A 14,756-nucleotide genomic window follows, 5' to 3' on the forward strand; every position below is an offset into this window, starting at 1 on the left:
CCCAGTTGATGAGTCATGTCCAGTCTACCGTAAATTTTGTTTAGATAATTTTGGTGAACACGCGGTTCATTGCAAAGAACTCCCGGGGTTTAAATATAGACATGATTTGGTCAAGGATGTCCTTTGTGATGTGTTAAAACCGACGGGAATCTTGGCAAAAAAGAGGCTCTTGTGAATTTCCTGTTGGATCCACGTTAAGGAAGGTCTACTCTCCGACCAGCGGACATTCTTTTGTTTGGATGGGGGGGAGCATGCTTGTGTGGACCTTACTAGGGTGTCCCCTCTTGTCGGGCTTAGGGACACCGGGTTTGTTGCTAGGCAGGCGCTGCTAAAGGCAGAAGCAGGAAAAGTTGTTAAACACGAGAAGGCGTGTGTTGAGAATCAACATGCCTTAATTCCTTTTGCTTTTGATACATTTGGGTCTTTTGCCCCCGATGCTGCTACATTTTTAAAAAGAGTTCAACAGGTCGTGCACAGTAACTCAACGACGCCGAAGAACGATAATTTTGTTTTCAGTAACATCGTTTTTGCCATTCAAAAGGGTGTGACATCGCAACTTGTTGCCCGCTTACCTGCCTCTCTATTGTAATTGGATCCTTAGTTCAAAATAATTAAATAAAATTTAAAACCATGACATCTTAAAAAAAAAAGAAAAAAAAGGTTTGCCAGTAAAAATGTTCTTATCTATATTATATATAAAGGAGGAGTGATGGGCACAAAAGTAATTTCATAACTCCATGACAAGGGTAAAACAGACATTTCATAATTGGGCAACAAAAGTAATTTGCCATTGCGTAATTTCGTTTTTCAAGCATCTTTTACAAGTTCATAAAGCTCTATTTTTTTGTAAATTGCTTTTCAAGCCTTTAGAGATGCAAAAGGTTTTTTTAATTAATGTTTGAACAATACTAAATAATTATTATAAAAGCCCACTAACTCAACATCAATAGTTTAATTGATTTCAATGATTCAATTGTATTATTATTATTATATGGTGACTATCCACATTCTTAATTCTCATGTGTCATTATGTTTCTATTAACTTTGTTAGCCTATATATAGTGGCTTCTTGTGCTTGTACTAGATATACATGCATACATATCAATGAATAACAAACTCCAGTTTCTCTACTTATTATGCTTTCTATACACTATTCAAAACAACAACGACAACGACAACTAACGTAAAGCAAGGTCCAGCTTTGGATTTGGAAGGGTGGACTGATTATTGTTGGTTCTCATTTGGTTGAGCAAATGTTGTGTAGAAATTAGAATGTTTTGATGTTATTGTACGACAAATTTTTGTTTGTTTGTTACTCTAAATCAAACTTGTGCTTGATGTATGTGGTTGATGAAAGTAAATAATGTTTTATGGGAAAGTGAGTAATGCTTATGTCACTGTGTACAATCAATCATGACAACATAATTGTACTTTATGTAGTTAAATTTAAAAATGTGTGTTTAGTGGGCCGTGACCTAAAACTTTAGTTATCATCATTATTCAGTCAACAAAAAATTGTTTTTTAAATGGGTTTGCCCAATAAATACAATATGTATGAAAAGCTTCAATTAGCTTAACGGCTCACATAAACAAGCCATAAATGGTTTCTGATTTTATTTCTTAAGTGTCGTTTCCTTTGTGAATGCACACGATCAATCAAACAAACATGATGCACATTACTCCGATTTAGTCATTAAACCCTAGCCAACAGCACATCTACAACACTCAACAACTAAAAAATAAAATAAAAAATTGCTAAATCGTTACGGATTCGAACCAAAACAATACAACTAATTAAATCAACTCAAACACAACTACTTGAATTAAATAGTAAACATGATAGTATAAGTTGAATTTAAGAAAATAATAACGGTGACGAAATTCGTACCTATTTTGAAAATGAAAAGACCTTTCACGAATTATTCACGAGCTTATTATTATTATTATTATTATTATTATTATTATTATTATTATTTATAGCCTCGCGGAAGAAAAGGGTATGGTCTTTTGTTTCGTTTAGGGTAAGTTTTTTTTTTTGCTTTGTTTTGGTAAGGTATTTTTTGTTGGTTTTGTTTTAGTTTTTTGGGTTTTGTGTTTATTTTAAGTTTTAATTCGGCTTGGTTTCAGTTTCAGTTCAATTTGGGTTGTTTTAATTTCATTTAAGTTCAATTTAAGTTTGTATTTGACGGAAATAGAGTTGTTTTCGCATAATCTTGGCACTACAGTTTATGATGTCGAGTTTGAAGAAATGAAGTTTATTCAATTGATATATTCCAAAAAGCATGGGATTGAAAGATAGTCTTTCAGGTTCATGAATGTTACCATTTTTTGTATTCGTTGCTTCTTTTGTTATCTCATTCAATGAAATTATTGAATAATAGAAGGATTATAAAAAATATTTTTTGTATAGGCCTACTTGATCATGTATTCATGTTACTTATCTCTGTATAAGTAACTATGAGATTGTGTTTTTACTATACATAAACTGTGTGTTTTTACTATACATAAATTAATCCCAACATTTGGTCTCGAAATATGAAAAAAATGGAAAATACTTAATAAAGGAAATAAATATCAAATACAGTTTGCAAGAGCATTATTGTCCTTTTTAATTTGTTACATTGGAACCATTTGACTCATGGTATTTTAATATTGATTTGTTTTTACTTCAAACTCTATTGTAAAGTTCAGCACATTTAATATGGATGAATATGAAAATTAGAAACAAAGTTACAAACTGATTTTTATTGATTTTTGTTGACATTTTAGTGAATATTGACTTTTTTTTGGCAAATTTTGTTACAGTTTGATTGTTATTTTGTGTTTAAATTGGAAATAAGAGTAATAACTGCAGAATTAGAATGACTTATTTTTCAACTGACCAGTTTTATCCAAACCAAGTTTTTTTTAAGGTTGACTACTTTGACATGAACTGGTCTAACGAATGAACAAACATAAATTAATAAACATAAATGGATATAAATTAACACAACAAACATTCATCAATGTAAATGAACGAACAAAAACGAGCCAGACTTTTGTTCATGTTCATTCAGTTAAATAATCAGAAAGTTGTTTTCTTGTTCATTCAGATAATACAGGTCACTGAATGTTTACTTCATTTTCTGGCAAGTTTTAGTTGTATAGTCTTATTCTTTTCGTTTTTGTTTGTTTTTCTTTTCATTTAATTTTTTGTTTGTAAAGCCAATAGGTTTTAAAGTGTATTTTGTTTTTTTTTTGGGGTTTTTTTTGTGTTAATACCATATTATTGCTCAAGTTCCAGATAAAGAAAATCAAAGTTATGAGTAATGATTGTAGAAAGAATATTAATTTTAGGTCATTGAATGTATCATTTTGGATGACAATATGTGACTGAAGGATCATAAGCGAAGTTATGAACAACTGTGATTAATTAAGGTATATTTGTGATGTGCGTACATATACAATGATGTTGAATCAAGATTATGTAAAGATGACTATGTTATTAAGTTGGATTCTTTGTATATTTGATGCGGGACATTCAAAATTTGCTATGTATTTTTTCGTATTTCGTAGGCATTCTCTTTATTAAAACTGGTCTTCTTAAAAGTAAAAATTTTGGTATAAATTCATATGACACTTTACAACACAATATGTATGAATAAGTTGGTTTTTATGGATATCACACTTTACGACACAAGATGTACGAAGACTTAGGGATATTACACTTTACGACACAAGATGTATGAAGATGGTTGTTTTCAGGGATATTGTTATTATGCTTTATCCTTGACTAAATGGTATGGAACATGATTTGCCGTCGAAGGAAAATAGCTGGCTCTAGTTGAAAAAAAAGAAAAAAAATTAAATGATTTGTTCTTTTAGTTTGATTTTATATTAACCTATCACTTTATAACACCAACTTTCCAATATAAGTCAGTATGCATGTGCACAATCAAATCACATATGCCCACCACTTTACCTTTTTTACATTTAACAACAGGTCCTGGAGACTTTTTGGTTCATCATGCTATTGCTCTGGGTTTACATGACGACAACTTTGTGGCTCTAACTTGAACTTTAAACACTCTCCAATTAATACACATTCAATCATTTATGTTAATTAAAAATCACAAAACCTATAAACCTACTTTATTAACAACTACAAAGAAAACATCCAACAATCCATATGCACATGTGGTAGCGTGCTCGCACTAATAACCAATTACACATCCAAACAAACTCTACAAAAATGGAGGAGATATTAGTTAATATTTATTAATTACGTTTTTGGAATCATAAATAACACATTATTCATACTAATCTATTTTATTTCTTTTTACTCTTTTCTTTCATTGTTACAAACCCATGCAGTTGAAATCACGTTTAGTCCCTGCTAACTTCCAGTGCCATAACGAACCAACCCACTATCGACTAAATCTCCAATGTGCCCCCGCCGCTTTTGATAAACAAAAAGTGTATTATTTAGCGTCAGAAGAAGTTTTCATTCTTTGGCTTAAACTTAATAGAATCCTTCTAATGCTTTTGATAAACAAATAGAATAAAAATATATTTTTAATAAACTTTTCGTTTAAAAATTATAAACCGAACATGTCAACAATCTATTTTTTATCTTTCCTCAACCTTATTCTGATCATAGTTATTTATTTATCTAGGGTCGCTTGATGAACCGAACCCTGTCGGTTCACTCTCTTAAAGACATCTTCGCTTATTAACTCATTCTTGCTTATTAAATAAGTGAGTTTTTCATAACCCATTTTTAACGTTTTTAATATTTTGTGGTGTAGCATGTCACAAATTTTATCTCATTAGTTATGCTCTTGTTTACAAACCAATTCACATTTATCGTTCATGTTAATATTAGTCCCGCATAATGTTTATGATTTTATGTGAATTATGTGCAACGTGTTTGCTATTTTTTATGGTGGAAGTTACCCACACGCATACACATCCCGTAACGAATGGCCTTCATTTGTCTTCCTTACATACGTTATCATTATGGTATAGCGAATGACTCATTCGCTATACCTCATTCGTCAACATTCCATGACGAATGGATCTAATTCATAACGACTAAGGTCCATTCGTTAAACATCCTTAACGAATGAACTATGATTAACAACGTATGGGCTCATTCGTTAAACATCCTTAACGAATGAGCCTTACATAGAGAATGAGTCATAATTACATAATTGTCTTTTAACATTAAAATAATAATAAATTACAAACGACTATTACAAAGACTCGAGATGACAAAACCGTGCACTAACATATATATATATAGGGTTGGTATCATTTAAGAACTCTAAAAAAATTAAAAAACTCTTAGGAACTCTAAACAACCAAACATTTTTTTAAAATTTTTTTTATGTATTAACATTATTTAATAGTAGTTTTATCATATTTTATATAAAATTTTTTGATTACATATATTAATCACAAGTTTACATATGTGTAAAATTTATATACTAACAAATTTACATAGGTGTAAAACAAAACATAGATATGTATAAAAAAACTAATTTTCAAAATTGTAATTATAAATATAGATATAGAAAAATGATAAAACTACACTTAAATAACATTGACATACAAAGAATTTTATAAAAAAAATGTTATTTTTCAAGGGTTCCTTCAAGTTCTTAAATAATTTAACAGTTCTGTAATGATACCCATCTTATATATATATATATATATATATATATATATATATATATATATATATATATATATATATATATATATATCAGCACTTACGACCATGTGTAGTCGAAAAGCCTAACCCTTGGACATTTTGTGCCATGTGACATCCCCGTCATCAATGGAGAGTTTTGCAAAAAATGGCTTGGTGGGCAAAACGTCACAACTCTCTTATAATAACTACATATATTCCCCTCTCTCTCCCTTCCCAACACACAATTTTATCAAAATTCATCAAAATGCGTGCCATAATAGCGTTTTGTGGGAAACACTGGGCCCAAAACGCCGAAGGAAAAAGCCGGGGGGGGGGGGGGGGACACCCCTTGGGTTCTCCACTCAAAACGCCACATAGTTATGTTCATCAACCTTGCATTTGTAAGAATAAAAATCCCACTAACCTTACACTTGCAAGAATTTGAATCCACTGCTTCTATTTAGAAAGAGTGAACATTTATAGCGTTTTCCAAGTTTAAAAGATAATAAGGTCCTGAAATAATAATAAAACAAAATAATAATAATAATAATAATAATAATGATAATGATAATAAAAAAGTGTATTTCCATTACGGCAGCCGTACATTTGGTTCAATAAGTTAAAAAGGTGAAAATGAATACAGTAATGGAGGCCCATCCATATCGACTATATCTTACTTACTCCTGTTCCAGCAATTATTATTCCGATCTCGTTCGAATTGATTAGGGTTAAGGATTGTGGAGATGTCGGAGGTGATACTCCATATATACGATGTGACTAATAGTGATTCTGACAAGACGAATAACACCATTGTTCAGATCAACAAGTTTTTTAAAGACGGTATTGGCCTCGGTGGGATCTTCCACAGTGCCTTTCAGGTTTTATTTCTTCAACTAATTATTATTATTATTTATCAACACGATCTAAGCTTTCAATTTCATTTGCTTTATTCAGTTTGTGTGTTTATAAGTGGATCAATTGCTAATCGACCAATTTCTAATGTATAATTATTTAATGTTAAACAATCAGAAGGAAGGATGTAATGATTGCTTGAAACATTGGTTTATATGCAGAACAATAAGAGAGATGCGTCTTAATATCATATGTTGTTGGTTTCACAAGACAAAACTAACTAGTTTTGTGTTACAGGTTTATGGAGAAGATGAATGGTCATTCGGGTTTTGTGAAGAGGGAAGTGGAGTTTTTAACTGCCCCTTTGGGAGGAATCCAATGTACACGTACCGAGAGTAGATTGTTCTTGGGATAACAGACCTTTCTAAGTCTAAGGTTAATCAGATACTCAGGGAACTTAGCAGAGAATGGCCCGGCGATTCTTATGATTTGCTTTCAAAGAATTGTAATCACTTTTGTGATGAGTTTTGTGTCAGACTCGGTGTCCCTGAACTTCCAGGTGATTGTTGTTTTCTGTTTGAAAGTGGGCTTCGAGTTTGGTTTTGAATTTGTTTTAATGATCAACTTCTGTTATGTTGTTACAGGTTGGGTGAATAGGTTTGCTAATGCTGGTGACACTGCTGTAGAAATAGCCGGAACTACTGCTTACCGGGTGAGTGCTCTTCTTTCTTTCTTTTTTTTTTATCAGTTTGTTATCATTTGGCAGCCACTAAAATCTAAAGGTGGCAATTAATCAATTATGACCCGTTCTTTAAAGAATGGGATGATTTGGGGAAAAATGATTTGCCAATGGGGGTTCATTTGGGTAACTCAAATTATATTGCGGTCAAAATGGCCTTATCAAATTTGTTAATTTAAAACGCACGCAAATGTGTTTGCGCCACCTGTGGCTATTGTTTGTCTCCATCACCTACTCGTTGTAACTGACCCCACAACAACCATTACCACCACCTTCGCTATGTAGCCACCACCACCACAACCCGGCGCACTTCACCACTAGCCGCCACAAATAAAATTTGGTGGGTGAGCATGTTTGATATTCTGTTTTCTAAGACAACTCATCGATTTTGAGTTTATTTTGTTCGCAACCTGTTTTGAGTTCTGACCCAGATCATATTAAAACGGCTCGTGTTGGCCTGAGCATATTTTGTAGACATGTTGACTCCTCCTGGTTTGACCCAAATCATACTAATACTTTTTTAACATGGCCAGTTTACCCGAACTCATTTTGTAGACTTCTTTTGACCCGGACTTGTTTTGACCTGCCATCTAACACGTCCCCACCTGCCCCTTTTGCCAGACTTACTAAAATCACAAATTCGTTTTGACTCGTTACTAGATATGGTGATTTCAACCAATATGGGTCGTGTTTTTATCTCAAATGGGTGAAACTAAAAAGATTAGTTTAAAAGGGATATCAAAAGGGTTGAAGGTCTCGCTCAAGGTAATTATTAATGCATACAACATAATATTTTTATTCAAAGGTATACATTTATTTCACAGAGAACTGCCATTTTTGTCTCAGTGGTTTGATCTCTTTTGCCGTCTGTCCAAAATTTTTTTTTCACTATTTTCGTCATCAAGGTTTCTAAAACTTGCCAATGCAGTCCAAATCACTAAGGGGTATTTCTTTCTTTAGATTTTTAGTTTTTAACATTTTTAAAAATATTCCAATAACCACAGTTGTCTTCTTCTTCCCCAAAAATTAAAACCCTACAAGCTACTTCCGGTCACCACTGCTAGCCGAACACATCATAATTGAACACCTTTTCCGGCTACAACCAATGACATAGCAACAGCTTCCTGCCACCACTGCACCATCGCCAACCTTCTTATTTGTTTCATGATTACCCTTGGTTCGATTTCTTGCTAAATCACTGAACTAACACCACCACCGATCAGCCATCAATACAAAATCTAAATCAACAAACACCCCCCCCCCCTCACACCCACCCACCCACCCCCCGGGACTAAACTCCATTTCACAAAAATGGGGAAGGAGGGTGGGGGTGTGGAGAAGAAATGGGTGTGTTTGGGGTGGGTAGTTATTATCAATGTTATTATATTAAGGGTTTTTGGTCATTTCACACTAACTTAACAGATAGTGATTTGGACTGCATTGGCAAGTTTTAGAAACCTTGATGACGAAAATGGCAACAAAAATAATAAATTTGGACGGAAATGGCAATTTACTCTTTATTATAAAAACATCGTTTTGTAAATAATTGACACATTAAATATCTGTATATGATTTTAAAATGTACTTATTTGTTGGTCAACTCAGCCAGATATGACAAATTTCATTCGGGCTAGAAATCGACCTGTGTCAAGCAAGACCTCATTATAAGTTATTATCTAACCTGTGCATCTTGCCACCTACAATATCATAAATAATATATTGATTAAAACTGTTTTTTACTTTTGTTTTTCAATGAATGTAGTTCAGACAAGCTAAAACGGAGATTGTGACCGCTAGCAAAGTGGCATATCAATTCCTTGCCGGAATTGCTTCCAACACCGCCGCAGCAGTGACTGCAGATTCCCCAAGCAGCTCAAGTAAAGGCGGCACCCGCCAGCCCTAGTTTTCAACAACCTGCTTGGTTCAAAAACCTTGTGGCTGCTGGTGCAAAACCATCAAGTAGTAGTGGTGCACTTGATAATGGTGACGAAGATATTACACACAATTTGTCTGCTGACAACCACGATGAACCAAATGCAGGAATCTAAAGCTGTTATATAAAACCTTTGTTGTTTCCTAGACTTTTATTAGGTTGATTATATATATGTTTTCCTTTAATTATCTGCATTTAGATCTTATTTGGGTTATGTTATTTTATTGCTATATTCAAAGGTAATATAAAGATATAATTTTACCAGAACATGGTATATTAGTTTATTTCTCTCCAAAATGATTGAAAAGTAATCTAATTTGACATTTAAATTAAGGAATAAAGAGGCTAAAGGGGTAGTCTTAACTTGGGCCTATTCTGGTAGGCTCAAACCCATTACCGGCCCAGCGGCGCGTCTCTTTCAAGTGACACTTTAGCCGCACATCGTAAAGGGCCTCTATTTCGTAATCCACGAGGGCCCTTTCTTCTACTCAAGCATATTCATATTTTAAACGTATATGATTACGTTTATGATACTAAATGTATAGCGGTTAAACCGTGGAAGTGCCTTTTTTTTCAAAAATTTGTCCAGTATATCTTGTTTCCGGCAATTTTCCACAAAAGAGGTGAATAGCCATGTTTTTGGCAGACTGGCAGTGGTTAAAATGAGTTATCATCATCATCATCATCATCATCGTACTCATTAAAATGAGTTAGATGTAAGTAATGTAATTAAAGTTCTTTGTCTCCTTTATTGTTTTATTTTTAAATTAAAATACAGTTAAATAACAAGCATAATTAATAAACTTTTTCTCTTACTTTATGGACGAAAATTTGGTGGACAAACAGACCAAGGAGAAACGTGTGTGTTATTAATTATAGTATTTTATAAGCACAACAATATATTTCATAATACATTATACATGTTTGTTATTTTATTATTTCATGCATTGCATAAGCCTATATCCCATGGATTATCAAAAATCTACACACTATAAATCTCTCGCCTATAGCATTCTTTAATCATCAGCAATCATGGCATTCTATCAGCAATACACACTTTCACCTGTATGCATCGTTTTCTTTTAACTTTAATTAAAATTTTGCATCACTTTTCTAATAATTTGAATCATCAAATGCAGAACTTGGTAGCTATTTTTTTGTTATTTGGATTATTAATATTAGCGTTGTCCTTCGTTGAATGCCGGAGGAATTTGCTCTCCGGATCTTATGCTACCTACGCTGCCATCAACTGCCGTAAGCATACTGCATATTTGACAGATTTTGGTGGCTTTGGTGATGGGAAAACATCAAGCACCGCAGTCTTCCGAGCAGCCGTTCAGAACCTTAGTCAGGTGGCAGAAGATGGTGGAGCACAGCTTATTGTGCCACCCGGAAGATGGCTCACAGGTAGCTTTAACCTCACCAGCCATTTCACCTTGTTCCTTCAGTCCGGTGCGGTTATTGTTGCTTCTCAGGTATGGATATAAACACGTTAGAAAATATTTCAGTAACATTATTTATATAAATTACTTATGGGTTTTGTCGAGGAAGATATAGGCAACTTCAAGACACACATGCCGCTATTTTTAAAGCAGACTAACCCGCCGTAGTCATATAAAGACCCAATTTGTCGTTACGGGTTTTAAAACATCCCATTTTTGAATAAATCATTTATAATTATTACACAAACTCAGTTGAACAATTAAGGTTTTTTTTTGGCAAAATCAGGATGCTGGAGAGTACCCACTTCTAGTACCATTACCTTCTTATGGTGAAGGAAGAGATGGACCAGGGGGAAGATTTAGCAGTCTAATAGGTGGATCACACCTCAATGATGTTGTTGTCACTGGTACAATTTTTTTTACAACATTTTTAGCATATACATTCGGTTTATTTTTCGTCGCCAACATGTTGTTGAAGGTGATAATGGCACGATTGACGGGCAAGGTTCGATATGGTGGAAAAAGTTTAACAGAAAGAAGCTAAAGAACACCAGACCATACCTTATCGAACTAATCTACGCAAACCAAGTCCAAATTTCTAATCTCACATTGATCGACTCGCCTTCGTGGTTTGTTCACCCTGTTTATAGCAGGTCAAGCCATCTTAACACTTTTGTTTTTAATCTTTAAAGCATAATCTAATACACAAAGTTTGTTCATGTACAGAGATATTATAATTCAAGACCTAATCATTCGAGCACCTATTGATTCTCCTAATACATATGGTATCAATCCAGGTTTGTATTCAGTTAGCCCTTTTCGGTTAATTCATCATATGAGTATAAATAATATGTAGGAGAGGAAAATTTCACACTAAAATACAATTTGATCATACAAATCAGCCAAGCGCCAAATAATATGCGTTGTCTTTCTCTTTTTGTGCAGATTCTTGTAGCAATGTAAAGATTCAAGATGTTAATGTTGTGTCCGGTGACGATTGTGTAGCCGTGAAAAGCGGGTGGGATGAATACGGGATTAGATTCGGGATGCCTACCGAACAAATGGTCATAAGGAGACTAACATGTAGTTCACCAAATGGTGCAGTGATCGCACTAGGAAGTGAAATGTCGGGTGGCATAAAAAACATTAGAGCCGAAGACATCACGGCTATTAATTCCCTATCCGGGATCAGAATTAAAACTTCTCCCGGAAGAGGAGGATACATTACAGACATATTTGTGAACGAAATGAATCTACAAGCGATTGATTCCGTCTTTTGGACCACTGGGTCCCATGGGGAGCACCCAGATCTAGGTTATGATTCTAGGGCACTCCCCGTGGTTGACCGAATTACTTATAGAAATGTGGTGGCTGAAGATGTGAAGATGGCGGGGAATATGGGGGGCATAGATGGTTATCCATTCACTGGATTTTGTTTATCAAATGTTACTATCGGATTCGGTACACAAAAAGAAAATCAAGTATGGAATTGTACGGGTGTGTCTGGTGTCTCGAGTAATGTGTTACCCGAACCCTGCGGTGAGTTATCAGAGAAAGGTCCCAGTAATTGCGAGTATCCACAAGATCCAGTCCCGATTGATGTCTTGGAGATGAACACTTGTTCTTTTGCTACTACAAGTTAAATGTTGTAACTAATCTGTGTTTAAAGTTATAATTGGAATACTTGTTTTGTGACAATTCCATCCTTTTACTAGTTTTATTAAAGTGTATGAATGGAATCATAAGGGTTTGAGTTTCATTTGTGTAGTTGTGAACTTTCTACAAAAATACTTATAAACTAGATTATCAAAATATTTTGTTTATTTCTCTAACTTACATAGTTACATTCAACAGTTTATGTTATTTACCCATATTTACCTATAAAAAATCACTGACAAATGAATTAAATTAAAACAAAAACTAAATATTTAAGGTATGTTAGTGGCAACTTACTCGACAATATTCTCCTTGTTTATTAAAAAAGATTCTTTTATTTAGATTATAGAGCAATAGAACATGAAAGTTTATGTCAACTATGTGATCCAAAAGTGGTACAGGCTGATTTCATGAAGATGTCATTTTCTGATAACAGTTTGGATGTAGTGTAAGAAATTGAGGCTAAATGCCATGCTCCAAATGTTCGGTATATAAGTTTTTGATGTTTATGGTTCTAATTTTTTTTACTAACATTTGTTATCTAATATGCAGTTTAGGATTGGGCCAACGATTGCGATTGATATGGACCATCGTTAGAGGTGTTCACTATTTGATTTTGACGGTTTTTAAGTCAAACCGTGAGCCTTTGTTACGGTTTCTTTAAACCAAAATCAAACTTCTGCATAATTGAAACCAAAACAAACCAAACCAAACTGTACAAATGGTTTGGTTACACAGTTTAAACTTATATAGTTTTAGGAATGCTTTAACAGGTTGCAAAACATACGACCACACTCCTGCAGGAGGTTCGTGCCAGATGCCCATCTATTTTCCTATGGGTTAATTTTCTGTACGGGCAACCAGCTAGGCTATATGTAGGGAATAATTGTATCCATTCAACTAACGGTGCTTAGCAAGGCGATCCTTTAGGACCCCTTCTCTTTACATTAGCCTTACACCCCTCATTCATCGGGTACGGGATGGTTGTAATTTACTTTTCCATGCACGGTACTTAGATGATGTCACGATTATAGGAGACGTCATTGAAGTAGCTAAAGCCTTGGATATTATTAGATCTAAGGGGCCTAGTTTGGGCCTTGAGCTTAATATTAAAAAGACCAAAGTATTTTGGTCGTCCTGCAATAGGGTAAAGGCAAAAGTAGGTTTATTTCCTGTTGGGATTGAGAGACCGAAGTTAGGGGTAAAATTCCTTGGAGGAGCGGTTAGCCCGGACGTTGGGTTTATCAGTAGTTTGCCACTACTAGAGCTTAAAGAGCAGTAGAACTAATGAGATGTCTTACTCGCCTGCGTGACCCTCAATGTGAATTTCTCTTGCTTCGAGCATGTATGGGGGTGGCTAAGTTGTTGTTCGGACTTCGAACATGTCAGCGTATGTTTGTTAAAGAATCGTCTCTTTTTTGACAAAGGGCTTCGAACGACGATTAAGGATATTGTGGTATGTGTGTGGGGGGGGGGGTTTCGTTTTTTGGTGATTTTCAATGGAGGCTGGCCTCTCTCCCCATCCATTTTGGTGGTTTAGGGTTATATTCAGCAGAGGATGTTTCCACCTATGCTTTTGTAGCCTCGAGAACACAATCTTGGAAGTTACAGGATCACATTTTGCGTGATTGTGGTGTTGATGGGTTAGATTCTGATTTTGGGTGTGCAATGAATTATTTGCACAACTCCATTCCCGATTTTGATCTTGGCGGTTTCGCTAATAAGGACACCCTCCCCTAAAGCCCAAAATGCTTTGGTGAGTGCTCTGTATAGTAAACCGTCCAAAGTTTGGGAGAAAAGTTTGGCATGTCCTCTCATCAGATAGCGGTATTAGAATGTCTTCAGGCTCCTCATGCTCAAGACTATTTGACTGTCACCCCTATCGAAGGGTTATGCCAGCACATGTCAGCAGTGAAGTACCGAGCCATTCTCAAATATCGTTTAATGATCCCTCTGTTCCCAGTTGATGAGTCATGTCCAGTCTACCGTAAATTTTGTTTAGATAATTTTGGTGAACACGCGGTTCATTGCAAAGAACTCCCGGGGTTTAAATATAGACATGATTTGGTCAGGGATGTCCTTTGTGATGTGTTAAAACCGACGGGAATCTTGGCAAAAAAGAGGCTCTTGTGAATTTCCTGTTGGATCCACGTTAAGGAAGGTCTACTCTCCGACCAGCGGACATTCTTTTGTTTGGATGGGGGGGAGCATGCTTGTGTGGACCTTACTAGGGTGTCCCCTCTTGTCGGGCTTAGGGACACCGGGTTTGTTGCTAGGCAGGCGCTGCTAAAGGCAGAAGCAGGAAAAGTTGTTAAACACGAGAAGGCGTGTGTTGAGAATCAACATGCCTTAATTCCTTTTGCTTTTGATACATTTGGGTCTTTTGCCCCCGATGCTGCTACATTTTTAAAAAGAGTTCAACAGGTCGTGCACAGTAACTCAACGACGCCGAAGAACGAT

The 14,756-nt window shown here is 34.9% G+C and overlaps 1 protein-coding gene and 1 pseudogene across 1 annotated transcript; both read left to right on the plus strand.

The window, feature by feature from the left end:
* The first annotated feature begins 6,395 nt into the window (after nucleotides 1–6,395).
* On the plus strand, nucleotides 6,396–9,313 carry LOC143598331 (deSI-like protein At4g17486; annotated as a pseudogene).
* A 917-nt stretch (nucleotides 9,314–10,230) lies between these two features.
* On the plus strand, nucleotides 10,231–12,459 carry LOC143598334 (putative polygalacturonase). Its single transcript, XM_077076573.1, has 6 exons — nucleotides 10,231–10,263; nucleotides 10,338–10,673; nucleotides 10,927–11,047; nucleotides 11,119–11,293; nucleotides 11,367–11,437; nucleotides 11,586–12,459. Exons 1-6 carry the CDS (start codon nucleotides 10,231–10,233, stop codon nucleotides 12,281–12,283), a joined length of 1,434 nt encoding a protein of 477 aa, XP_076932688.1. The 3' UTR covers nucleotides 12,284–12,459.
* Nucleotides 12,460–14,756: the final 2,297 nt, after the last annotated feature.

This window comes from Bidens hawaiensis, unplaced genomic scaffold, assembly GCF_021521415.1.
Source record: "Bidens hawaiensis isolate Kalapana, Puna unplaced genomic scaffold, B.hawaiensis_p1.1 tig00049953_1, whole genome shotgun sequence".
Lineage (NCBI taxonomy): Eukaryota > Viridiplantae > Streptophyta > Magnoliopsida > Asterales > Asteraceae > Bidens > Bidens hawaiensis.